The sequence below is a fragment of the Dipodomys merriami genome, unplaced genomic scaffold (genome assembly GCF_024711535.1).
Source record: "Dipodomys merriami isolate MVZ:Mamm:240054 unplaced genomic scaffold, mDipMer1.0.p SCAF_440, whole genome shotgun sequence".
Classification (NCBI taxonomy): domain Eukaryota; kingdom Metazoa; phylum Chordata; class Mammalia; order Rodentia; family Heteromyidae; genus Dipodomys; species Dipodomys merriami.
In genome coordinates this window covers 467,231-492,073 of record NW_027206003.1, presented here as the reverse complement: position 1 = coordinate 492,073, position 24,843 = coordinate 467,231, and the positions used below count along the sequence as shown (strand labels likewise).

The following is a 24,843-nucleotide window of genomic DNA, read 5'->3' as shown; positions in this document are numbered from 1 at the left end:
GTGTGTGTGTGTGTGTGTGTGTGTGTGTGTGTGTGTGTGTGTGTGTGTCCTGAACTCTGGGCCTGGGCGCTGTCCCTCAGCTGAAGCCACAGCGCCACTTCTGGCTTTTTTCTTTTTGCTTATGTGGTGCTGAGGAATCGAACCCAGGGCCTCATGCATGCAAGGCAAGCACTCTACCACTGAGCCACCTTCCCAGCCCCTTATCATTCTCTTGAATAGCTAAGATTACAAGCATAAGCCACTGGAGTCCAACCTAGTTTAATTTTTATTTATATTTTATTTATTCCTATCATGATTATACAGGTCCTGGCTCCAGATTGGTAAAACCTAAATCCTCCTTTCCCGACACCTAACGATGTGTGAGTTGAGTTTTATGTGGAGCCAAGTTAAAGCAGTTCACAGGATGATGAAGACAAGCCACCATAATTCTTACATTAATGTAAAAAGAAACAGGAGGGGGAGGGAATTACTTGCTTATCAAAGGGATACCTCTCATGAGGAGGAATGCAGGGAGGATTTGGAGCTTGTATTTTCTCAACAGCTCTGAGCAGAGTAGAACCCGAGGAATCCTGTACTCTCTGCTAAATTAAATGAAACACTTCACTGTCCCGAAGATACCCAAAGCTTTGAGTCAGTAAGAGAGAAAAATGGGCCAGCCACCAACTGCTCACCTCAGCCTAGCACCTCAGGAGGCTGAGACGAGGATGGCTGTTTGAAGTTAGCCCACACCGGAGAGTAAATGAGATGCTTGCATCCAAGTAACAAAAAGCTGGAAGAGGAGCACAAGCGGTAGCGCTCTCACCTTGGGCAGAAAAGCTCAGGGACAGCACCCAGGCTCTGAGTTCAAGCCCCAGGACTGGCACTGGATGCAGAGAAACAAGTGGTGCTTCCAGGAGGACAGACTCCTCAGACCCGAGTCGCAGGGGAAAGGAAAGGGCAAAGTCCACACTACCCTAACACCGTTCTAAAAGGAACTGGACCCAGGTTGGCTGACTGAGGGGTTCTCAGTGTGACTCCCTCCGCATCTGTATTCGGCGGGGCTCAGCCTGCCTGCCTCCTTGGAACCTCAAGGCCCCAAACCAGCCCTGCTGCCGCCCGCCCGCCCGGGACACCACACCTACTCTCCTCCCATATCTCTCCTACCAGCAGCGTTATCTGCGGCCCCCAGCAATGTGGGCCACACCTCTTAGGAGACTTTTTTTCTGTTACACCTGCCAGAAGGTCAGAATTGGTTATTTTTGCAAGCAAGAAAGCAGCTGTAAACCCAGAGAGCTGGGTTTCTAGTTTCCCTTCCCACATTGCCACCTGGAGATGCCCTGCCGGGAAGGTGCACGGACGTAAGCCACCGGTGTTCTGGAAGCTGGCCTCCGGACTCAAGTGAGGTGCGTGTGTTCTACTTTCACAAAAATCCCTGGTGTTTTAGCTCTCTCTCCTCTCTCTCCATGCTCACGAGGCAGGGAGACCCCACAGGCTTTCCAGGAGGGAAGAACCAATGAAGGCAAAACCCTTTGCCGACATCAATGCCAGTCACGTGATGCTGTGTCCGGGAGGCCCCCCAGCTAACAGCCCTGCTTCCAGAAACTTTCTCCCCAGACAGAGCTTACGATAACTATTAAAAACCAGTGACTGGAAGTGGCGCTGTGGCTCAAGTGGTAGAGCGCTCACCTTGAGCTGCAGAGCTGAGGGACAGCGCCCAGGCCCAGAGTTCAAGGCCCATGACAAACAAACAAACAAAACACTGATGGTTACCATTGTGAAGACTAAGAGGTGTTAGTGACTTTAAAAAAAAAAAAAAAAAAACCAGACAACACCGCCAGTGTGTTTGCCGAGTGTCTCCGCAGGCGCATGTGGGTGCGGTCCGGGCGGGACTGGCCCCCTCCACACCCCGTGTTGTAACAATTCTTCCAGGAAAGCAGTGCACCCGAAGGGCCGCTGTTGGTGTGGTTCCGTTTTCCACAGCTTGGCTTGTCTCCCTAGCACACTGGTGTTTCATAACTGTAAAGTCTGGAGACGGGGTGAAAACCCTTACGTGAGCAGGCTAGAACACAAACCCCATTCCAGCCAAGGGTATGGGGAACAGGATGGCGCCCGGTGGACGGCCGCCTCTTACTGTGATCAGTAACGCGATGGCAGCGTAAGTGAGTGGCTTCTCTCTATCAAGGTCATTTTTCCTTCACTCCTCTGCTGCCTTCTGAGGCATGTCCCCTCCGTGTGGCTTGTGTTTCCAATAGGAATGGCGAAGCCAGCCCGTGGAGATGGCTCTCTGCCAGGCTTCGTCATGCTCCTCTTCCTGCAGATGCTGCCCACGGGCCACGGTAGGTCCCCCCCACCCCTGCCCCTGGGGCGGTGCCCAGCCCAGAAGGGACATGCCCAGAGCTGAGCTGAGCTGAGGCTCCCTCAGGCTTGGAGAACCTTCACCCCCCAAGACAAAGACGCGTGGCCTCACACAGGTCCTTGGGCTCCATCTCTCTAAGGGAAAGCGGACTTCTACGTCCTTGCACCTCAAGACCCGCTCCTGGCGATTGTGGGGGAGGACACAGAGCTTCCGTGCAGCCTCGCCCCCAGCATCAGCGCCCAGGGCATGGAGCTGAGGTGGTACCGGGAGCAGCCCACGCCAGCCGTGCACGTGCGTGTGAGCGGGAGGGACGCCCAGGAAGAGCAGATGGTGGAGTACCGGGGGAGGACGGCGCTTGTGAGCGACGGCCTGGACCGGGGTGTGGCCGCCGTGAGGATATACAACGTCACCACGTTTGACAATGGGACCTACCACTGCCTTTTCAAGGAGCACACGTCCTACAGCCGTGCCACCCTGTGGCTGAAGGTGGCAGGTGAGGAGCGCGGCCCTCCCATCGCCCAGAGCTGTCACCCAGGGCTTCGGCCCTCACCACACCAACCCCAATCCGCACCTCGGGGCCTCGTGGCCCACAGCTCTAAAGCTGGAGACCCAACTTCCCACAAGCTCTGCACCTTGCGTGTCTCCCCAAGAATGCACTTCCCAATGCACTACTGCCTGCTCATCTTCTGGAAAGAGAGACTATGGGGAGGAAAAGGAAGAGACAGAGACAGACAGACAAACAGAGACAAAGAAATAGAGAAACAGAGCAAGACAGAGACAGACAACCAGATCAGAGGATTGGAAAGACAGAGGTAGAAAGAGAGAAACAAAAAAAGAGAGTGAAAGAAAGACAAAGAATAATAAATGAGACAAAGAAAACATGGAAAGAAGACAAAGACAAATGAAAACAGATGGAAGGATAAAGAAGCAGAAAAAGCAAAAGAGACAGAGAGGCAGGGGCAGAGACCCAGAGAGGGAAAGAAGAAAACATGAAAAGAATATGGGGGAAAGAGAGAAAGCGAGGGGTGTAAAGAGAAGTTTTCCTATACGACTCAGAGCTTGGTCTTTGGTCACACAGATCCTGGTCAATTAGTATAGGAGAGGAAATTCAATCTGTCTTCCTGGTCCTTTTCTGATTTGTTTTGTTTCTTTTCATCTAGATAATAAGGTCCTGCAGTAGTCATGATACACAGTTGGTGAAAATTTGTTAGTACTACACTGGGCACCGGTGGCTCACGCCTGTCATCCTAGCTACTCAGGAGGCTGAGATCTGAAGATCACAGTTCAAAACCTGCCTGGGCAGGAAAGTCTGTGAAACTCTTATCTCAAAATAACCAGCAAAAAGCCAGAAGCAGAGCTGTGGCTAGAGCACTAGCCTTGAGCACAAAAGCTCAGGACTGTGCCCAGTCCCTGAGTTCAAGCTCCAGGACTGATGCGCGCGCGCACACACACACACACACACACACACACACACACACACACACACACACACACACACACACACACACACACACACACACACTATTAGCACCTACTAAAACTCTTTAAGCTTTCTTTTAAATGGAAGAGGCTGTGGCTACAAAGATTTGAGCTGACTGATGTCTTTCCACAGGGCTGGGCACAGCCCCTCAAATCCAAGTGATTGACAAACAGGACCAAGGCATCTGGGCCACGTGCAGCTCAGCAGGCTGGTACCCAGAGCCCCGAGTGGAGTGGAGGGACCTCAGAGGGCAGACGCTGCCTGCTGTGACCCACGTCTCGGTCTCAGCCTCCACAGGCCTCTTCGGCGTGGTGTCCAGCGTAGCCCCCCAGGACAGGGCTACAGACGGTCTGACCTGCTCCATCTCCAACCCTCTCCTCTCTGAGAGTAAAGTAGCTGCGAGGCGCCTGCCCTGTGAGTATTCTGTGCCATTCTGTCTTCATAATCACTGCGCACCGTGCCCACCGCGCACCGTGCCCACCGCCCTGCACCCCGGGGACGCGGGAGGGGCTTGTGCTGCCCGGGGCAGTCGGGTCTGGTCAGCTGGCCCCCGTCCACAGCCCTGCTGGGGACTCGGTGACACAGTCTGGATATTGATTCCTGAGCTGGGTCAAAGATGAGGGCCAGGGACATGACCTTTCTTGTGCCGTAGGAATAAGACAAGGTATGCTTCAGTATTCATTTTTCTGGATTTATTTTGCTCTTAAAAATATGCAATAGATTAGGCGGGGAGGTTGTTTTTGTCAGTCATGTGGCTTTGAACTCGGGGTCTGGGCACTGTCCGTGGTTCATTCAAGATAAGACTATCATGGGGGGAGGGAGGGCTGGGAAGGTGGCTCAGTGGTAGAGCGCTTGCCTTGCATGCATGAGGTCCTGGGTTCGATTCCTAAGCACCACATAAGCAGAAAAAGCTGGAAGTGGTGCTGTGGCTCAAGTGGTAGCCTTAAGCTGAAGAGCTGAGGGACAGCGCCCAGGCTCAGAGTTCAGGCCCCACGACCGGACCCCCCCCCAAAAACAAACAAACAAAAAAAGCATGTCATAGGGACTTTTCTGCCAGGACTGGCTTTGAACTGTGATCCTCAGATCTCATCCTCCTGAGTAGCCAGGATGACTGACGCAAACCACCAGCACTCAGCTCCCTCCCTGATGGCTGAGTAATATTTCACTGTCTAAACGGGGCACAGTTTACTTAGTCATTTATCAACTAAATTTCCAGTAAACATTCACTGCTGTTGTTTGTGCCAGTCCTGGGCCTTGAACTCAGGGCCTGCTCACTCCCCTGGTGTTTACACTCAAGGCTCATGCTCTACCACTTGAGCCACATCTTCACTTCCAGCTTTTTGCTGATTAACTGGAGATAAGAGTCTTAGCAACTTTTCTGCCCAAGCTGGCTTCAAACTGTGGTCCTCAGATCTCAGCCTCCTGAATAGCTAGGGTTACAGGAGTGAGCCCAATACCCTGCCCTATTAGAAGTGTTACTTTGGAATGATGTCAACCTTACAGATAACTTGTAGAAATAATAGAGAAGATCATGCATCCTTTACCCAAATCATCACAGTTTAATATTTCATTGTCTCTCTTTATCTATAAGTAGATATCTAGTCATTATATTCTCTCTCTGTATGTGCACAATTGTCCTCTTCCATTCTGATTGATGCCGCAACACGTATTTGGGTCTGGGTGGCGATTAAACCACAAACAGCAGCCCTGGGTGCAGGTCAGAGTCTAGGTGAAGGGGCAGCAGGTACTGTGTCTGGTGGGAGCTGCTTCCTGGTCCTAGATAGCACTTTTCACTACACCCTAACAAGGAGCTCTCTGAGACCCCCTTTTATAAGGGCTCCAATTCTAGGCTTGAGGCTCCACCCCACATGACTATATCATGTTCAAAGGCCCACTTCCCAATCCCGTCTCATGGGTGAGGACTTCAGTATGTGGCTTGTGGAGATGGGACATAAACATTCAGAATATGTATGGCACCATAGTACCATTGTACCATACACGTTCATGACCCTTTCAGACTGGTTTGTAAACATCATGCCTTTCAAGCTGTCAGTCTTGCAGTGTGAAAGACGCTCTCTCACCTGCTCCTCCTGCTGCCCTTAGCCCCCTTCTCCAGGTATCTCTTTATGGAATGGAGACTAGCGCTGCCCTTGACCTGCATCTCACTGGGACTTGTCATAGCTGGAATTGTCTGTCTCTTTAAAAAACGCCAGAGAGAGCACAGAACATGGCTGGAGGAGGAGGCAGAGCAAAGAGCAAAGGATCAGCAGCAGGGACCCAGTCCCAGCGAAGCGGAGGCTGAGCCACTGCATGGTGAGTGTGGTCCGCCGTGAGACAGGTCCGCCCCCTCAAACCACAGGCCTGGATGCCAACCCCCCCCCCCCCCCCCCGCCAGCGCGCAGGGACTGCCTTTACCCTTAAAGACGGGAGGGGTGGCGGGAGAATGGCCCCATCACCAGCCGTCCCGTGAGAACCTGTCACCTCCGAGAGAGCTGGGGGCTGGTTATTCTTCACTAGATAATTCTGGGCAGGCTGGTTGGCTTCCCGCATCTCAGTTCCAGCCCCATGCTTGTGCTTTTCTCATGACTGTAACCAAAGATCTGAAGCTGGGTGATGTATTTTTTAAGAGGTTGATTTAACTCTCGGTTGGAAAGGGTCATGGCCAGCTGGCCCGGCTGGGTCAGCCTCTGAGAGGGTCTCTTCACGACACACGCCGTGTGGCAGGATGCGTATGAGGGATCACACAAGGAGACGGCGGTACGAGGCTCCCTCTTGATAACAAGCCCCGGTAGCCAGCCAGGGACCTGGGAGGGTACCTCTTCTGGGCTGAAGAGGCCCCATCGCCAGCAAGTCCCAGCAGCCTGCAGCACCCCCATCCTGAGGACCAGACTTCCAGTGCACACTGGGAACATCTGCAAAATAGGCTCAAACCTGAGCAAAGCTCTAGCCTCGAGGGTGCGGCTGCGGAGTCCGGGCGGAACTCTACACATCACATCTTCACGTGTCGTTGCCAGTTACAGAAAAGGCAACCTCGTGAGCAGGTAGCGCTGTGAGGGGACCCGCTCTCCTGACCCGTGCTCCGAGGGGGCTGTGCATCCGCAGGCTGAGCGGGCGGCTCTCCTGACCCGTGCTCCGCTGGGGCTGTCCATCCACAGGCTGAGCGGGCAGCGGCCTCCGCTGGGACCGCGAAACAAGAGCGGCTCTGAAAGGGAAAAGGGTGGGCACGGCATGCGGATCTGGCCTCGGCCCATCGTGTACTCTTGAATGATGGAGAGAAAAGGAGATGTGAACTCAAACCTCAGGGTGAAAGAGAAAAGGAAGAGAAAGAGGAAAAGGAACAGTCCAGAGAGACCCAAGGGGACAGAAGAAGACAGATGGGTTAGCGGCACAAGGAGATGAATCGAGAACCTCGCTGGCTTTCCGATGCTCACCTTGTATGCACGCGCGTGTGAGCATGTATATATGTGTGTACGTGTGAGTTATATGCAGGTGTGTTTCTGCACGCAGTTGTCCATACATTGGGTAAATCTTTGCCATCTGTATGTGCATGTGTGCACATGAATGTGTGCATATATCTGAGTGTGTTCAAGTGCATGCAGTTCATGAGTTGTGTGTGTACATGGATGTGTTTGTGCATACATGTGTGCAGGGGTAGATGTGAGCGCATGCCTCTTTGTGTGTATGTATATGTGCACGAGTGTGTTTGTGTGTGTGCTCATGCGGGTGGATGAGGCAGTTGTCTATTGCAGACAGCACTGATGTGGTATCAAATGCCACACCCTAGTAAAAGCCAAGTTGTAGCTTCTCTGGAAGACTTTAGTTCCTTCTGTATTTCTAAGCTTGGAAAGGAAAGCGGGGAGAGGCTATAACAGACACCGTCCTGCATATGGAAGAGACCACAGGGGTGTGAGGAGACCAGAGGGTACTGTCACGCATGGTAGACATGTCGGGGGCTGTCCAGTGTGGACACAAGCACGTGGGCATGAAGCATTGAGAAGAGCTGCTTGGGAAAGGGAGCATGAAAGATAAAGCTTGAGAAAGGCAGAGGGCACTGGGAAGGACACTTGGCAATCAGAGTGAGCTCAGTGGGTGTACAAGAGTCACTAACTAGTATTGTATCAATAGTAAGCTTATGGGTTTGATGACTTCACTATGTTTATGGAAGATGCTGTATGTGTTTTCAACACAATTTTTTGGCAACTTTTGGTAAGTTAAATGATTTTCAGTGAATATGTAACTACATATACGTGAGCCGGGCATTGGTGGCTCATACCTATAATCCTAGCTACTCAGGAGGCTGAGATCTGAGGATTGTAGTTCGAAGCCAGCCTAGGTAGGAAAGTCCGTGAAACTCTTATCTCCAATTGACCACTAGAAAACTAGAAGTGGTGCTGTAGCTCAAGTGGTAGAATGCTAGCCCTGAGCTGAAGAGCCGAGGACAGCGTCCAGGCCCAGAGTTCCAAGCCCCACAACCAACAACAGCAACAAAAAAAGTAACTACATATATATGGTACTTTTCATAATTGTATGTGATATGTACGTATCATATAGTATGATGATTCATGTCTATAGTGTAATTGACATTCGCATCTCCTCAAATGCCTTTCATTTTCCATGTGCTGGGAAACGTCAGAAGATGTTTTTAAATGAGAATACCTATTTTCGTGTGTGTGTGTGTGTGTGTGTGTGTGTGTGCGTGCGCGCGCGTGCATGCTAGCACTGGGACTTGCACTCCGGGACATATGTCATTGCATGGCTTATTTTGCTCAAGGCTGGCATGCTACTACTTAAGCCACAACTCCAATTCCAGAATTTTGCTGGCTTATTGGAAAGAAGAGTCGATTTGTCTGCCTGGGCTGGCTTTGAACTTCAATCCTCAGATCTTGACCTCTGAGTAGCTAGGATTCCAGGTGTGAGCCATTGGTGCCCAGATATGAATTCATATTTTCTTAAATGATCAGAGAGTCTGGAATGGGAGGAAATACACAGAGTTAGCTACTTCCTCAGTAAGGGGTGAGGTAGACAGGAAATTCAGGTGTAGACACAGAGCAGATGATACATGAGTGATTCCACCGCACCGCCCAGACTCAACAGAGAAGGGACGCCGCTGGGCATGGGGGAGACACGTGACCAGAAGCACAGGCAGCAAACCGCACACGCCGGGCGAAGGGAAGCGGCGTGGAAGACAGAAGATGGCGGGTCCTGTTCAGCCCAGCTGATGGGGATGTAGTTTCAGGAAAGGACGGACGTTCAGGAATATCATCAGAGGCCAAGCAAGCAACAGCAGGCAGATCTTGAGAAGCCAAGGAGGGCCACCGGCTCGAGCGCCAAGAGGAAGGGGGCTTCGGGAAGAGTAACTGCAGGAAGGGGGCTTCGGGAAGAGTAACTGCAGGAAGGGGGCTTCGGGAAGAGTAACTGCAGGAAGGGGGCTTCGGGAAGAGTAACTGCAGGAAGGGGGCTTCGGGAAGAGTAACTGCAGGAAGGGGGCTTCGGGAAGGCTGCGCTCCATGCAGTGGAAGGATGGGACAGGCTTGTGAGGAGCAGACAGAGCCGATTCCAGAAGATGTTTGTCTCTGTATCTCCAGGGCTGGAATCTTCTTAGAGTTTTGCACATGAGGCTGGTGACTCCACAGCTGGGTCACCCGCGAACACGGGATATCTATCTGCATGGTTGTGTTAGGGTCCACAGTCAGCCTCTGTCTCTGTCTCACAAGTATTTATCTTTTTCTTTTTCCTTCCTTCCTTCCTTCCTTCCTTCCTTCCTTCCTTCCTTCCTTCCTTCCTTCCTTCCTTCTTCCTTTGTACTGGTACTGGGGTTTAAATTCAGGACCTTATGTTCTTGTTTGTCTGGTTTTGCTCAAGTCTGAGCAACACCTCTATATCCTGCCTTTTTTGTTTTGTTTCTTGCTGGTTATTTGGAGATAAGAATCTCATGGGCTTTTCTGCCCAGGCTGGCTTTGATCCTTGATCCTCAAATCTCAGCCTCCAGAGTAAGGAGGATTATAAGCATGAGCTACCAGGGCCTGGATCTTTTCTTTTTTGCAGTACTGGTGCTTGAACTCAGGGTCTTGTGCTCACTGGATTTTGCTTGCTCAACTGTTAGCTCTACCACTAGAACCACACCTCCAGCTCTGTTTTTTGCGGGTTATTTTTTAGTCTCAAGGACTTTTCTTCCTACGCTGGCCTCGCATTTTGATCTTCTGAATCTTAGTCTCCTGAGTAGCAAGGATTCTAGGTGTGAGCCACCGGTGCCCAGCTTCTGACCAAGTATTTCTGCTTGTCTGTCTCAGTAGTTTGTCCCTCAGTAGCTCTGTCTCAGTGTCTCTGACTCGGTCTGTTTCTCAGCCTCCCTGTCACCGTCTCTCGCTGTAGCTCTTCTATGTCTCAGTTTCACTGTCTCAGAATCTGCCTCTCACACCTGGAACTGGAAGTGGCTCAGGGCCACAGTGGGAGCTGACCCTCCGTCCCATGCTGGCAGCCATGTCCACACACCCCAGGAACCCCTCAGCCTGCCTCCCAGCCTGGCCGGCCGCCTTCTTGGGGAGAGGCTATTCGGATGGCTCCAGACGCAGGACGCGTGGGCAGCAAGCGGTTCCGAGAGCGATGCTAGGCGCCTGTCAGGCTTTGGGTTCTGCCACCCGTGTGGCCGCACCAGGGCCTGACGTTCCAATCTTTCCACAGTGAGCCCATCCCTGGACCCTGACACTGCGAACCCCAAACTCATGGTGTCTGAGGATCAGAAGAGTGTGACGCGGCTGCTCTTTGAACAGGACCTGCCTCCTAACCCCCACAGGTTTGACCAGGACCCCTGCGTCCTGGCCCAGGAGAGATTCTGGGCAGGAAGATACTACTGGGAAATTGAGGTGGGGAGCAGGAGGGCCTGGATTCTGGGGGTGTGTCTGGAGAGTTTGGGCCGGGAAGGGAGAATCCCCAAGTCTCCCCGGCACGGTCTCTGGGCAGTAGAGTTTTACAGGAGGAGATTCCGGGCTCTCTCCTACCCCAGGACCCCCCTCTGTCCTCCTGAGCCCTTCCTGCAGGTCGGGGTTCTCCTGGACTGTGACGCGGGCGAGGTTGCCTTCTACAACGCCACCCAGGCTTCCCTCATTTATAAATTCTCCGGACTGTCCTTTACTGGCCCCCTACGGCCATTTTTCTGCCTCTGGACCCACGATCCTAGCCCCCTGACGCTCTGCCCCGTGGCCAGAGAGACCCAGGAAGACACAGGCTCCCCGCGGGCCGGGCCCTCACTGCCCCTGGGGCCCCCTGGGGTGCCTAGCAGGGAGCAGCACCTTCTCACGTCTGCCTCCTCCTCGCACTCGCTACCTTCTGTGTAAAACCGTGGCCGCGGGCCAGGCTGGTGGCTCATGCCTATAAAGCCTAGCTGCTCGGGAGGAGCAATATGATGATCCAAGTTCTAAGCCAGCCCAGGCAGAAAAGTCCATGAAACTCCTATCTCCAATTCATCAGCAAAAAGCTGGAAGTGAAGGTGTGGTTCAAGTGGCAGAATGCCAGCCTTGAGCAAAAAAGCTAAGGGACAGGGCTCGATGCCAAGTTCAAAAAATAAAATAGAAATTAAGAACAAATCCTGGCCATACATCGGGCTGAATTGTGCCCTGACCCAAAATGCACACACTAAAGTCCTAACCCCCAGGAGTTCTGAATATGGCTGTATATCGAGATGGCTCCTTCAAGGAGGAAAACAAGGTAAATGAATTTGAGGCGGGCTCTCACCGCAGAGGTCAGGACACAGACACGGACACAGAGGAAAGACCTTGCGAGGGTTCCGAGGCGCTGTCTCCCGGCCAAGGAGCCCCCCCCCCCCCCGCCCCAGAAAAACCCAACCCTGCCGTACCAACCTCACACTTCCCGTCTCCAGGACTGCGGGAAAGTAATACTCTGTCGTGTGAGTCTCACTTTGTAGTTCTCGCTATGGCCTTCCCCAGGAGTGAAACTACGTCCACTGTAGGGTTCTGTTCTGATGCGTGCTTGGAGGTGTGCGTAAAACATGCAGTCTGTTACACATAAAGCCAGCCCCCCCTCCCGCCTCCTGTCTGGTCTTCCCCCTGTACATCCTCCTCCTCCCCGTCCTCCTCCCCCTCCACCTCCCCTTGTCCTTCCTCGAATCTGTTCTACCTCAAAGTGCTCTCTCCCTCTCCTTCCCCTCAAGAGGCCGGCCGAGGCCAAGCCAAAGATCCCAGAATTCCTAGCCTTGCCCTTGGCACAGGTCTAAGTTCAGTCTTCAGACAGACGCCACACCAGCAGTTGGCAGTGAGCACAGACGTGAACAGAGAAGAATCTAGAATAGAAGAGCAAGAGGATGACGCTCCACTACCAGAAACACTTCCTCTCCTCCCCGTGGCTGAGGGCAGAGGGCAGAGGGCAGTCAGATAGAAAGCCCGGGGGAAGGGCGCTGAGCAAGGACACTGAGGTGGCTTAGTCTACAAGGTCTGGGAAGATGTCATCTGCCCAGGGCTCCCGCTGGAGTGAAGGCCGGGGGGTCGGCCCCTGGGCGTCCTGCGGAGCCCTGGCTCCTTCCTGAAGTCGGGTTGTCGTCGGGTGGTTTCTCCTGGAGGCTGTGAAGCCTGCAGAAATCACTCCACACCAGCCTCCAGCACCGGCCGCCATCTGCTGTCTCTCCGTTTAAAATCCCCTAAAGAGATGACTTTATCCTTTCCAGCAGGTGATCCTGTCCTAGGAGTTATTCCTACACTGCATTTGAAGTTTTTATCTTCCAGCAGGATGCCGTCCGAGGCGGAGTCCTTGTGGGGCAGGCACCAGCGCTGGCTGGATGAGAAACCCTCCCCAAACACAACAGAGGAGCTTCTGGCATTCCCGGCTCATGCTCCAGATGACCAATGTGGTTAGTTAGGGTCCAGGGACGCTTGCGTCGCACTTTGGAGAAAGACTAGGACTTTAAAGTACTAGAGGGAGATTAGACAGAATTGGCCAGCCTTGTCATCTCCATAGTATTGTAAAGGTAGGTAGAGATGGATGGATACTTAATTTTCTTTCTCCCTTTTATTGTGATAGTTATCTACAACAATGTTTCGTGTGTGTGCTGGTCCTGGTGCTTGAATTCAGGGCCTGGGCGCTGTCCCTGAGCTTGTTTCTTTTGCTCAAGGCTCATGCTCTACCACTCCAGCCACCGTGCCACTTCCAGCATTTTTTTCAGGGGGGGGAGGGTAGGGGGAGATAGTTTAATGGCAATAAGAGTCTCACAGACATTCCTGCTGGGGCTGGTGTCAGATCTCAGCCTCCTGAGCAGCTGGGCTGTGGGCATGAGCTGCTGGCACCCAGCCAAGTGGGGGTCATTGCATATTGCAGCAACACCATCAACAAACGAGGTGTTTCCTCGCTAAATGTTTCCTCAAAATCTGTTGGAATTTGAGGCCTGTCCCCCACCCCCCACCCTCAGAATCCTCTATTTTCTTTTGCTTTTCACTCCGTGTTCTTAATTTGGAATAAGTCCATTTAACTTCAGGGATACACGGTCATGCCTGCATTTAGAGCTACCTTTCTATCCTGGCTTACTTCAGACGCCTGACTGCTGACGGGATGCTCAAGCCACCCTCTGCACACACTCGTTTCTCTGGTGGCTGGAGTTCTGTGTGACTGGATTATAAAGAATTTCTGATGTGTTCTGGATGCAAGCCTTTTATTGAGTATGTATCTTCACCAAGTTCTGTCAAGCCTTTGTTTTAATTATATGTGGAAAGTTGGGGTCAGGGTGAAGGGAACAGAAACTTCTGTTTATAAAATGAAAAGGCTCCAGAGGCCTCGTACTGCATGGCGGCTCTCGCCAATAGTAAGGTAGTACATTTTCAAGAGTTGCCAAGAGGGCTGGGAATGTGGCTCAGCGGTAGAGTGCTCACCTAGCATGCATGAAGCCCTGGGTTCGATTCCTCAGTACCACATGCACAGAAAAAACCAGAAGTGAGTGGCCCTGTGGCTCAAGTGGTAGAGTGCTAGCCTTGAGCCAAAGAAGCTCAGGGACAGTGCCCAGTCCCTTGAGTTCAAGCCCTAGGACTGGCAAAAAAAAAAAGTTGCCAAGAGAGTTTGTTTTTTGGTTTTATTTATTATTGTTTTGGTTTTGGTGCTGGTCCAGGGGCCTGATCTCAAGGCTGCTGGTGGCAAAATCACCAGGAGATGCATCCAGGACGGGCGTTCATCCTGCGGCGACTACAATTTCTAACTAAGATGCCCAACGAACCAGAAAGTCCATCTCCGTGCTGAGTCCCTCCACCAGGCCTCCCCCAACACTCGGGCCGGTCTGGACCAAAGGCAGGCGCCTGCCCTGCCCGTGGCCAGAGAGCAGCACAAGCGCCAAGAGGGCCATCCAGGCCCACGCTGAACCCCTTCAACACAGCTCTCCAGATGAGATGCACGGGAGCTAAGCCCAGACCTGGCCAGGGATTCACCCTGGGGTGTACACCTCCAACAGCTGCGGGTGGCCACCAGGACACTCAGGCCCTGGGTGCTGTCCCTGACGGAGCTTCTCAAGGATAGCACTCTACCACTTGAGCCACAGCTCAACTTCTGGCTTTTTTTGGTGGTTAATTGGAGATAAGAGTTTCGAAGACTTACCTGCAGACTGGTTTCATATCTCACCCTCCTGAGTGGCTAGGATTACAGGTGTGAGCAACCAGGGTCCTGCTCTTTCTTTTTCTGATTATAATCAGAGTAGGAGTCTCGCACATTTTTGGCCTGGGCTGGCTCCGAATCCTAAGTAGCTAGGGTGATCAGTGTAATCCATCTACTATCAGAGAGACACCAGTTCAAAGGACAAAACACTATCTTTTCAGAAACACAGAAACAACAGAGCTTCTAAGAATCTGTGTCTTTTCAATTACCCACGTCTACAGAGTCACAATCTCTTAAGAAAAGGAATTACCTCCCCTAGCATTAACTACTATGTAAAACAAAGGTGCCACAAGCATCCTTTGTCCAAGTGCACTTGAGGACGTCATTCCAGGAGCTCTTGGTTGTTTTATGACCTTCCCGCGAGAGGCAGCGCCTCTTCCAGGCACTAACCTTCCTTTGAGAATGCTCTAGCCAGGTGCCAGAGCTGGTCTTTGGACTGACCTATCTAGGAAGCTGCTTTGTCATTCGCACACTTCAGGAGGAGGCAGAGGGCAGAGGGCTTTAGAGCTGTTTTATGGGTCTCGAGCATAGCCGCTTGCTTTAAAGAATAGACGGGAATGCGTGGTAGAGAGCAGAGCCTAACCAAGTCCCCAAAGGAGCTGAGAACAAGTTTACCTGCGGCTTGCAGGTTGAGGGGAACTCCCACAGAGCCCTACTGGATTTTTCAAGGACCTACTGGCCTTTGCATGTTAGAATAACTAACGTCATATTCACCATTCACTTTGTCTATAGGGTTGTCTTCATCTGTGGATTCAACCAAGCATAAGTCAAAAATATTTGGAAAAACACATACAGGCTTTTCTCTTGTCATTGTTCTCTAAACAATACAAAGCGATTTAAACAGCAGTTACATTGCATTAGATATTAGTATTCTAGAGATGATCAAAACTTAAGATGTGTACAGGTTACATGCAAATAATAGTATTTTAAATAGGTACTTGAGGGCATAGAGTTTGCTCTTAAAACCAGTTCCTGTGGATGCTAAGAGGTCACTGCATTCATTGTGAATCTGCTGGACTGGGCGCAGACCTGTTCCCGTATGCTCACCATTTTACTGTTCTCAAAACGTTGAAGGCTCTTTTCACTAGCTCTACTCCCCGAGATTTGGTAAGGTGCTACTGCAAAAACTCCAAACTAGGTCAGACTTAAACTGACCTAGAACTTGGCTTCCTACAGCCAAGCAAAGGCCCAAGGTAGGGCGCTGTTTCCTTCTTGTTCTGAGCCAACTCATGCCCTCAGCTCTTAGTCTTCTTCCTCATTTCTCCTGTCATTTGGCAATCAGCCTATAGGATTCCATTCACTTTGAAAGTGGCTTTTTGAAACATGGACTGCTGTGTCTCCATTACACGGCACCCTGCAGTCCCACTATGCAGCTGTGTCAGGAGTTTATCCCTCCCCGAGGTGTGACCTGCCCCATGGTCTCCTCCCATTTACCTTCCACCTCTCCAGCACAGGGTGTATACCACCACTTCCAACAGTGGAACTACACATGATGTACCGTAACCTTGTGCACTGAAGAGGATTTCTTCAGAAAACACCAGAATGGAATTGCTGGGTTCTTGAGTCACTGACTTTAAAATCTGGCAAAACCTGCCAGGTAACGCACTCGGCAGTAATGCTGAGAGAAGGCGTTTTGTATCTCTACCTTCCCGAGGCCACTCACTCCTACGAGCACGTCGTTTTTTGTTTCTCAAAGATCTAATAAATTGGAGCATCTCTCTCTGGGATTCTCGGCCTTTTGGCTTCTGCTTTAATTGAATGTCTGACTTCTTCCTCCTGTCCCTGTGATGGTATTAGGAAGAAAACGATGCCATCACAAGGACAAGGACTCACAAGTAAGATGAGCATCTTTACCAAAGGGCCCCCAGGGAGGCCCCTCAACCCTCCTACCACGTGAGGACACAATGAGAAGGGTCACCCGTGAACCGGGAAGCAGGCCTCAGCAGACACGTGATTTAGTGGAGAAGGTCAGTTCTTCCCATGGTGCAATGGGTGAGGACAAGGCTGGCCAGTTCCCGGGGGAGGGCTGACCGCTCTGCAGTGGGGAAGGGGAGGGCCAGGAGGGCTCTGAGCATGGGAAAGGGCCAGTGCTCTTCCACTGGAATCAGGTCCAAGGGGAGGTCAATGCCAGCTGCCAGCATAGGAAAATACTAAGGCCTCGCCACACTTCATCAGGCTACACATTTGAACCCTGGAAACAGCACGGTAGACTGTGGAGATCACTCCAGCAGCCAGCAGGCAGAGGCCTGGGATACACGCAGGGCCTTCTGGACCTGGCTGGAGTCACAGGGACAGGGCTCCTGAGTGCTCAACACACAGCTCCGAGCTACAGAGGTATTCACGAGGGCTTTCCCTAGCCCCTGTTGAGCTCCACAGGGCATGCCAATCACAGGTTCCAAGAAAACAGCCTCTGAGTCTGATGTACATCCCTTAGGTCTGCCGCGTGTAGAATGGCATAGAGCCGACTTAGAACTGACACAGACTTCTAACTTTGATCTCCAACCCACCTAAGACTTTCTGAGTTCGGAGGTCATATTTTGTCAGAAACACTCAGTGGGAAGCCAGAGCTGCCCCGCTTCCTGCCAGCTGCATCTCTGTTCACGCCGTTCCTGGTCTGATGGCTGCAGCTCACCCTTGCCAGGCATAGGGAACTTCTCATCCTCTTAATACATCTGCCGGGGTCCCTCCTCTCCCGCTGTCCCCAAAGGATGCCTTGCTACCCCGTCTTGCCTGCAGTAGAGATTCTATTGGTGGGTCATCTAGAGACCCGACTCCTGAAGTCTCAATCATCCTAATCTCTGGCTGTGTTTGGAGGTGAGCCCACACCGTCCACTGACCACGGGGCCACGGGCAAGCGGCCACCACACCTGTCTCAGTGGTCCCAAGCAAAGACTCTTTACCATGCTTTAACAAGGCATCACTGAGAACTTTTTAACATTAACGCTGGAAATGGGCCAGAGGCAGGGTAAAAGACGAGGACAGAGACACCAAAGGAAGGGCATGAAGCACACGGGCTGGCGCAAACCCACTTTATTCAGCACTAAGACCCCGGACCACAGGGTGGGGGCAGGTCAGACTCAGTCCTCACTCAAGGCCAGGGGGGTCCTGGAGAAAACAGTCACCCACTGAGGTGTTATCCCTGAAACAGTGAGTCTAAACGTGCCTGCATCTGTGATCCCTGAACTCGTTTCTGACCACCTGTGCTGGACTTTCATCCCTTGGACTAGATAATCTACACACAACGATGCTGCAGGCAACCACACTACGGCTACATCACAAATTTTGTGAAATTCACTTACTGGAGAAAACATGAAGCGAGGAGAAGCCAAAGATACAGCAAGGTGACGCACAGAGTGGCGAGGGCTGGGGGGGTGGGGGGGGGAGTCCGCCCTCCGGTGCTGGGAAAGAGCCCCTCCCCGAGGCAAGGAGGAGCAGAGACTACCCAGGCAGAGCCCCTCCCCAGGCAAGGAGGAGCAGAGACTACCCAGGCAGAGCCCCTCCCCGAGGCAAGGAGGAGCAGAGACTACCCAGGCAGAGCCCCTCCCCAGGCAAGGAGGAGCAGAGACTACCCAGGCAGAGCCCCTCCCCAGGCAAGGAGGAGCAGAGACCACCCAGGCAGAGCCCCTCCCCGAGGCAGGGAGGAGCAGAGACTACCCAGGCAGAGCCCCTCCCCGAGGCAAGGAGGAGCAGAGACTACCCAGGCAGAGCCCCTCCCCGAGGCAAGGAGGAGCAGAGACTACCCAGGCAGAGCCCCTCCCCGAGGCAAGGAGGAGCAGAGACTACCCAGGCACAAGCCAGGAAGAAGGGGGCGGGCGGCCAGCGGAGGAGCTCTGAGCACACGGCAGAGCACGTCTTCAAAGGACGGGACGCCGCTGAGCACGGTGGAGAATGTTTCATTTTCTCTTCCCCAAAAGGCCAGGTTAAAACTGCATCCCAGTGCCCCCCGCATTTCACCTTTCCCAGTGCCTAATGTGACCTTGGCGGGCGTGCCCCAGATTTCCTACCCACGGAGGGAGGTCCCACAAGCAAGCCTTGGCCTGGGCACTACGGAAAGGCATGCAGTTTGGTTCTTTTGACACTGGTGACTACTAGGCCCTCAACAAAGACAATGCCGGGACCTCGGTGCACGGGTTCGAGGAAGGCTGGACACACTGGGGAGGGAGTCCTAGGACTAGCCTGGAATACATTCACACCTCAGGGAACATGGAAAACAACACTTTGCTGAGACGGAGAGCTACATGGATGACCAGAGGCAGGGGCACCTGCGACACTTCCTCCGGCCCTACGCGCTGTCGGTGCTGACGGAGATGAGCATCTGTCCAGTGTGGAGGGCGACGCTGGGCAGAGGCCAGGGGTGAGCATCTGTCCAGTGTGGAGGGCGACGCTGGGCAGAGGCCAGGGGTGCAGCGGGGCCGCTGCAGGCCGGCTGTAGAAGGCGGTCCTTCCTGGGCTCCACTGGGGACCCGCCTGCTGCTCAGCGTCATCACTGCAGGGGAGAAGAGACAGGAAGACAGAGACAAAGGCAGAAAGAGACAAATCAGACACAGAGACATACAGAAATAGGGGAGAAAGGGAAACAGACACACACAGAACCAGAGGCAGAGACAGACACACAGACATGGTGTGAGAGGGACATAAAGACAGTGAAAAGAAATAAAGACAGAGAGCAGCAAAGAGACAGTGAGACAGAGGGAGAGAGAGGTGGAGCTAGCTACGCCCTCGGCGTAACCGAGCCAGAATGCAGGCGACGGGGACCTGGGACGCGAACCCAGGCCTGTGCCCATGCTCAGGGCCGCACCGCAGGTGATGCGCGTGGGGGTGGGGGCGCCTTGCAGACAGGGAGGTGCTGGTGTGTGTGGCGCGCACAGAGCCCTAACGAGCTGCCGCGCGTCTTGGGCCAAGGGCGGGGAGAGCTGCCCCCAGGAGGGGTCTGGTGTCTCCTGTCCTGAGGAGCCAGGCGGCGCTGGGCCCCGCGAGGGCCCTCGCTCGGGGTTACGTAGTGACGTATCCCGTCCCAGGTGAAACCGGGAATACTCTGTAACTTCCTCACCTCAGAATCTGCTTGCAATGTCTGCCTCAACCACTCACCATTTCGAAATCCAGCCCCAGAGGCACGCAGGCCCAAGGCAGGCCGTGCTGTAGGGCCTCGTCCGACATGAGTCCCTACCCCAGACGTTTGCTTCCCGGTGGCGTGGCGTGCACCCTGCCCGCGGCCCCATACCTGCAGCAGCATGCTGAGGCCCAGGTTTCGGTGTTTCTTCTCCAGCTCTGACACAGCCTGAAGCAGGGACCGGAACCGCTCAGCAGGGTCGGCATGCTCATCGTCCGGGATGCCCTCATCCTTCTCAGCCTCTTGCAGAAAGTGCTCTTCCTCCTCAGCAAAGAAAGCCCGCAGCTTCTTATAATCAGTCAGGGCCTTCTTCCTGCGGTCCATCACATGTCCCTGCGGGGGAGGAAACAAAAAACCGTATCCTTGGGCCTTGCGGACACCCTGAACCACAGTCCCTACTACCACTGCTGTTAGTTGGGAAGAGACCCCTGTCTGCTTTCAAGAGTTATAAGCAATGTTCGGCAAGAAACGTACTCATCACTTTACTCATGTAACTGTAACCCCTCTGTACAGCATCTTTACGATAAAATAAAATTTAAAAGGGAAAAAAGAAAAATAAAGTTATGAGTTTGATAGCCCCAAAACATGGCCTGAGTATTCTTTTTTTTTTTTTTTTTTTTTTTTTTTTTTTTTGTCGGTCATGGGGCTTGAACTCTGGGCCTGGGCGCTGTCCCTCAGCTCTTCAGCTCAAGGCGAGCGCTCTACCACTTGAGCTACAGCGCCACTTCCGGTTTTCTGGTGGTTTATTGGAGATAGGAGTCTCACGGTCTCTCCTGCCCGGGCTGGCTTTGAACCGCGATCCTCAGATCTCAGCCTCCTGAGTAGCTAGGATTACAGGCGTGAGCCACCAGCGCCCGGCTATGGCCTGAGTATTCTAAAACAAAGGCCATTAAAACAAAAATAGTAGGTTTAGGAAGATCTGATCCTTGCTATTTCTTAAAGCAAGAATGAAACCCCTATGTGAAAGGTGCCCTCTTTTATGGTCCCTCAAGGTTTCTGGGCTGGAGCTTAGCCCTAGCGCGACAAGGCGAAGGTTGTGTGGCCTTTAAGAGCCTGAACTACCTCTGGAAAGAGTTAGGTCATCGGGAAGACCCTGGCTGATTCCCAAGAAGGTAAACTGTCAGAGAAAGATAAGGCTGGTCCCTAGGTCTCTGGTCTCCCAGTGTAGTCAACATATGCTACCAGAAGCTAGACAGATGGAGACACTGGACCCTGGACTTTCAGACTCCACAACTCCAAGGTAAGAAACCCACTTTCTTTATACAGTATTCAGTCTTGTGTGTTTTTGTTACAGCAACACAAACCAATGTATTCCTGCTTGTACCAAAAGAGTTGATGTTCTTATCACTGAGGAGAGAAGTAAGGCTGATTCTGCATAGACCTTGTCGAAATAACTGTCTTCTGTGCTTCCTGACATAACTTAGTTGTTTTTCAAATATATTTGCTTTTTTATTTCCAGCATCAGGGTGTGAGCTTAGGGCTGACCTCTAACTCAGCTTTTTTGCTCTCAGCTAGCATTCCACCGCTGGAGCTACACCAGGCTGGGTTTTTGGTTGGGTAATTGGAGATGTCTCTCAGACTTTTCTGCCTAGGTTGGCTTTGAATCAAACCTTCAAATCTCAGCCTTCTGAGTAGCTGGGATTATAGCATGCGACACCAGTCAGCTCAGCACACAATTCTTTGCCCAATTCAGTATACAATGATTGGAATGTAACTGCATCTTTGGGTCTATTTTCTCATAAGGACTTGTGTGCCACATAAACTAGAGCTAATGAACAAGTACTGTTTTCCTGTTAATCTACTTTATACCAACTCAATTTTCAACCCAGACAAGGGCCCTAGAAGAGGAAGTTTTGTCTTGTTTCCCTTAGAGTGTCAAAAAAAAAAAAAAAAACCAGTACATGGTAGAAATGATTCAAGTGGTAGAGCACTTGCCTAATTAGCTTGGCAAATTCAAACCCCAGTACTGTCGCTTCCCCACCCCCCACAAACGTACTACAAAGCACTATGTATAAAAGAGTTAGCATTGCAGTCCCCCAATATAAAATGTGAAGATCCCTGCCCACTTTTGGTTAGATTCTATTTGGGGAAAAGCCCATAAGCACACTAGAAAAATACCATGGCGTCCAAAAGCTCCTATTCCAGTCAACCAGGGTGGGGGGTACCCTGTTTTGCTGCCTGGTCTGTTTGCTGCACCCCCCCCCACACTTGCCTTCCACACAGCGGCGGCTGACTCGGCCTGGCCGTGCAGGTCCCGCGCGTCATTCAGGTCCTTCCTCATGATCTCCACCGACCCTTTGTTCTCCTGGGAGAAAAGCTGGTTACCGAGGGGGAAGATCGGAGCACAAAGCCCAGCAGAAGCCCCGATGCCCCTAGCTGGGCATCTGTGTGGCATCTCACCTGTCAATCCATAAACAACCCCAAAGTGCACAGTCTCTGCTTCCCACTGCCACCGTGCAAAAGGGGGGGAGGAAGGGGGGCTGCGGGCGGGCCAGGCAGCACGGTGCCCTGGAGGGGTCCCGGGGAGCGTCCCGGTCTCAGGACAAAGCGAGGCAGCTCTTCCCACACTGGCCCCTTCCGCATCACCTCTGCCCGCCGCGCCCGGTCCGCTCCCACTCCCCGGCCCGTGGGTCCCTGCGCCCCGGGGAGGAGCCCCGCGAGGGTGGCCCGCCGACCCCATCCGGCGGGGGGCAGCCCAGACGCGGCGCCCCGAGGTCCCGCGCCGGGGCCAGGCCAGGCCCCGAGCCGGGCGGCCACTCCCTCCGTTCCTCCCTCCCGCGGGCAGACGCGGGAGCCTCTGTCCTGTCACCGTGGACCCGGCCGGACTCGGGGGTTGTTTCTGCCCAACAGCAGGTGCTACAGAGAAGGGCCTGGGGAGCTCGGCGGGGAAGGGCTGGGGCTGGGAGGCGGGGGCCGGGCGCGGGGGCCCGGGAGGCGGGGGCCGGGCGCGGGGGCCGGCGGGGGCCGGCGGGGAGGCGGGGGCCGGCGGGGAGGCGGGGGCCGGCGGGGAGGCGGGGGCCGGCGGGGAGGCGGGGGCCGCGGGGAGGCGGGGGCCGGGCGCGGGGGCCCGGGAGGCGGGGGCCGGCGGGGGCCGGCGGGGCCCGGGGGCCGCGGGGAGGCGGGGGCCGGGCGCGGGGGCCCGGGAGGCGGGGGCCGGGCGTTGGGGCCCGGGAGGCGGGGGCCGGCGGGGCCCGGGCCTACCTTGCCGCGCAGCGCCTTCCTCCAGCGCGGCTCCCACTCCGGCGGCTCCGGGCCCGAGGCCATGCGGCAGGCGGCGCACAGCGGGTCCCCGTCGGCGCGGCACAGCAGCTGCAGCGCCGCCTCGCTGGCCGGGCCATCGCGCGCCGGGGCGGCGGCCGCCTCCTCCAGGGCCAGCAGGCGGCGGCTGAGCGGCGGGCGGCCCGGCTCCACGGCGCGCTGCCAGCAGTCGTCGGCGCACTCGGGGCACGGGAAGGGCCCGTCCTCCTCGGCCCAGAAGCGCACCACGCACGACCGGCAGAAGCGGTGGCCGCAGTCGGCGCGCACGGGCTCGCGGGGCGCGCGCTGGCACAGGGCGCAGGCGGCCTCGGCGGGGCCGGCGGGGAGCGCCAGGGCTGCGGGCGGCGGGGCGGCGGCGGCGGGGCGGGAAGGACGCCGGGGAGCCGGCGGGCCGGGGCGAGCGCTCGGGACGGCTCGCTGCGCGCCGGGGCCGGGGCCGGGACCGGGACGGCGTCGGCGACGTCGCCTACGCCAACGCCGGAAGCGCGTGAGCAGGGCGGGGTCCCGGCCTCCGAGCGCGCTTCCGGTCCAGTCCTGCCGGCGGCGCGCCTCCCCTCCGGGGTCCTGGAAGCCGTGAGCCGCGGGCGCTGGCGGCTCTGCCGGCGGGCGTCTCTTCCTCACGGGGAGATCCTACCGGAGATCGCTTTACGCGCACGGCTCTCACACCGGGGGACGCAGCATTCTAGTCATTTGGAGAGCCCCCGTCTGGGGGTCGTTCTTTGTGAGCTGCTAGGACCTGAGCGTCGTCTCCACGGGACACGTCCGCGCGGGGCGGGGCTGCGTCCGCGCGGGGCGGGGCCAGCAGGACCTCGCGGGGCGGGGCCACGTCCGCGCGGGGCGGGGCTGCGTCCGCGCGGGGCGGGGCTGCGTCCGCGCGGGGCGGGGCTGCGTCCGCGCGGGGCGGGGCCAGCAGGACCTCGCGGGGCGGGGCCACGTCCGCGCGGGGCGGGGCTGCGTCCGCGCGGGGCGGGGCCAGCAGGACCTCGCGGGGCGGGGCCACGTCCGCGCGGGGCGGGGCTGCGTCCGCGCGGGGCGGGGCTGCGTCCGCGCGGGGCGGGGCCAGCAAGACCTCGCGGGGCGGGGCTGCGTCCGCGCGGGGCGGGGCCAGCAGGACCTCGCGGGGCGGGGCTGCGTCCGCGCGGGGCGGGGCCAGCAGGACCTCGCGGGGCGGGGCCACGTCCGCGCGGGGCGGGGCCAGCAGGACCTCGCGGGGCGGGGCTGCGTCCGCGCGGGGCGGGGCCAGTAGGACCTCGCGGGGCGGGGCCGCGTCCGCGCGGGGCGGGGCCAGCAGGACCTCGCGGGGCGGGGCCAGCAGGACCGCGCGGGGCGGGGCCAGCAGGACCGCGCGGGGCGGGGCCAGCAGGACCTCGCGGGGCGGGGCTGCGGCCGCGCGGGGCGGGGCCAGCAGGACCGCGCGGGGCGGGGCCAGCAGGACCGCGCGGGGCGGGGCCAGCAGGACCGCGCGGGGCGGGGCCAGCAGGACCGCGCGGGGCGGGGCCAGCAGGACCGCGCGGGGCGGGGCCAGCAGGACCGCGCGGGGCGGGGCCAGCAGGACCGCGCGGGAGTCCCCTCCACGCGCCGCGCCCCCGGCTCCTGCGCTGCCCCTGCAGCCCGCGTCCCCGTCGGGCCTTTCCCGCCTGCGGCCTCCCCGCGAGTCCCTGTTCTGCGCAGATCCACCTCGCGTGCCCGGCTCCTTGCGGGCGAGCTGTGTGAGAGACCTGCGCTCCCGGGGTGGGCACCGCCAGGTGTACGCGTCTGCGCGCGCGCCGGCCGGCCGGACCCCCCCCTTCCCCTCCCCCGGGGACACGCGCCGGCCGGACCCCCTCCCCCCCTCCCCCGGGGACGCGCGCCGGCCGGACCCCCCCTTCCCCTCCCCCGGGGACGCGCGCCGGCCGGACCCCCCCTTCCCCTCCCCCGGGGACGCGCGCCGGCCGGCCGGCGTCCTGAGGACTTTCCCGCCCAGGCTGGCGTCAGATCTCAACCCGCAGATCTCAGCCTCCTGAGGAAGGAGAATTATCG

At 55.8% G+C, this 24,843-nt stretch overlaps 2 protein-coding genes across 3 annotated transcripts; one reads left to right on the top strand and one right to left on the bottom strand.

The window, feature by feature from the left end:
• Window positions 1-2,233: 2,233 nt before the first annotated feature.
• On the top strand, window positions 2,234-11,564 carry LOC138808120 (putative butyrophilin-like protein 10). 2 transcript variants are annotated; one of them, XM_069994070.1, is made up of 5 exons: window positions 2,234-2,315; window positions 2,475-2,828; window positions 3,948-4,229; window positions 5,919-6,128; window positions 10,497-11,564. In XM_069994070.1, exons 1-5 carry the CDS (start codon window positions 2,234-2,236, stop codon window positions 11,147-11,149), a joined length of 1,581 nt encoding a protein of 526 aa, XP_069850171.1. In that variant the 3' UTR covers window positions 11,150-11,564. The 2 variants fall into 2 exon arrangements, with proteins under 2 accessions (XP_069850171.1, XP_069850172.1); XM_069994071.1 differs by having other exon boundaries at window positions 2,238-2,315; window positions 4,104-4,229.
• Window positions 11,565-17,471: 5,907 nt separating this feature from the next.
• On the bottom strand, window positions 17,472-23,234 carry Rnf187 (ring finger protein 187). The gene is made up of 4 exons (XM_069994082.1): window positions 22,768-23,234; window positions 21,779-21,871; window positions 19,678-19,899; window positions 17,472-18,942 (listed from the first exon to the last, which is right to left on the bottom strand). Exons 1-4 carry the CDS (start codon window positions 22,828-22,830, stop codon window positions 18,940-18,942), a joined length of 381 nt encoding a protein of 126 aa, XP_069850183.1. The 5' UTR covers window positions 22,831-23,234; the 3' UTR covers window positions 17,472-18,939.
• Window positions 23,235-24,843: the final 1,609 nt, after the last annotated feature.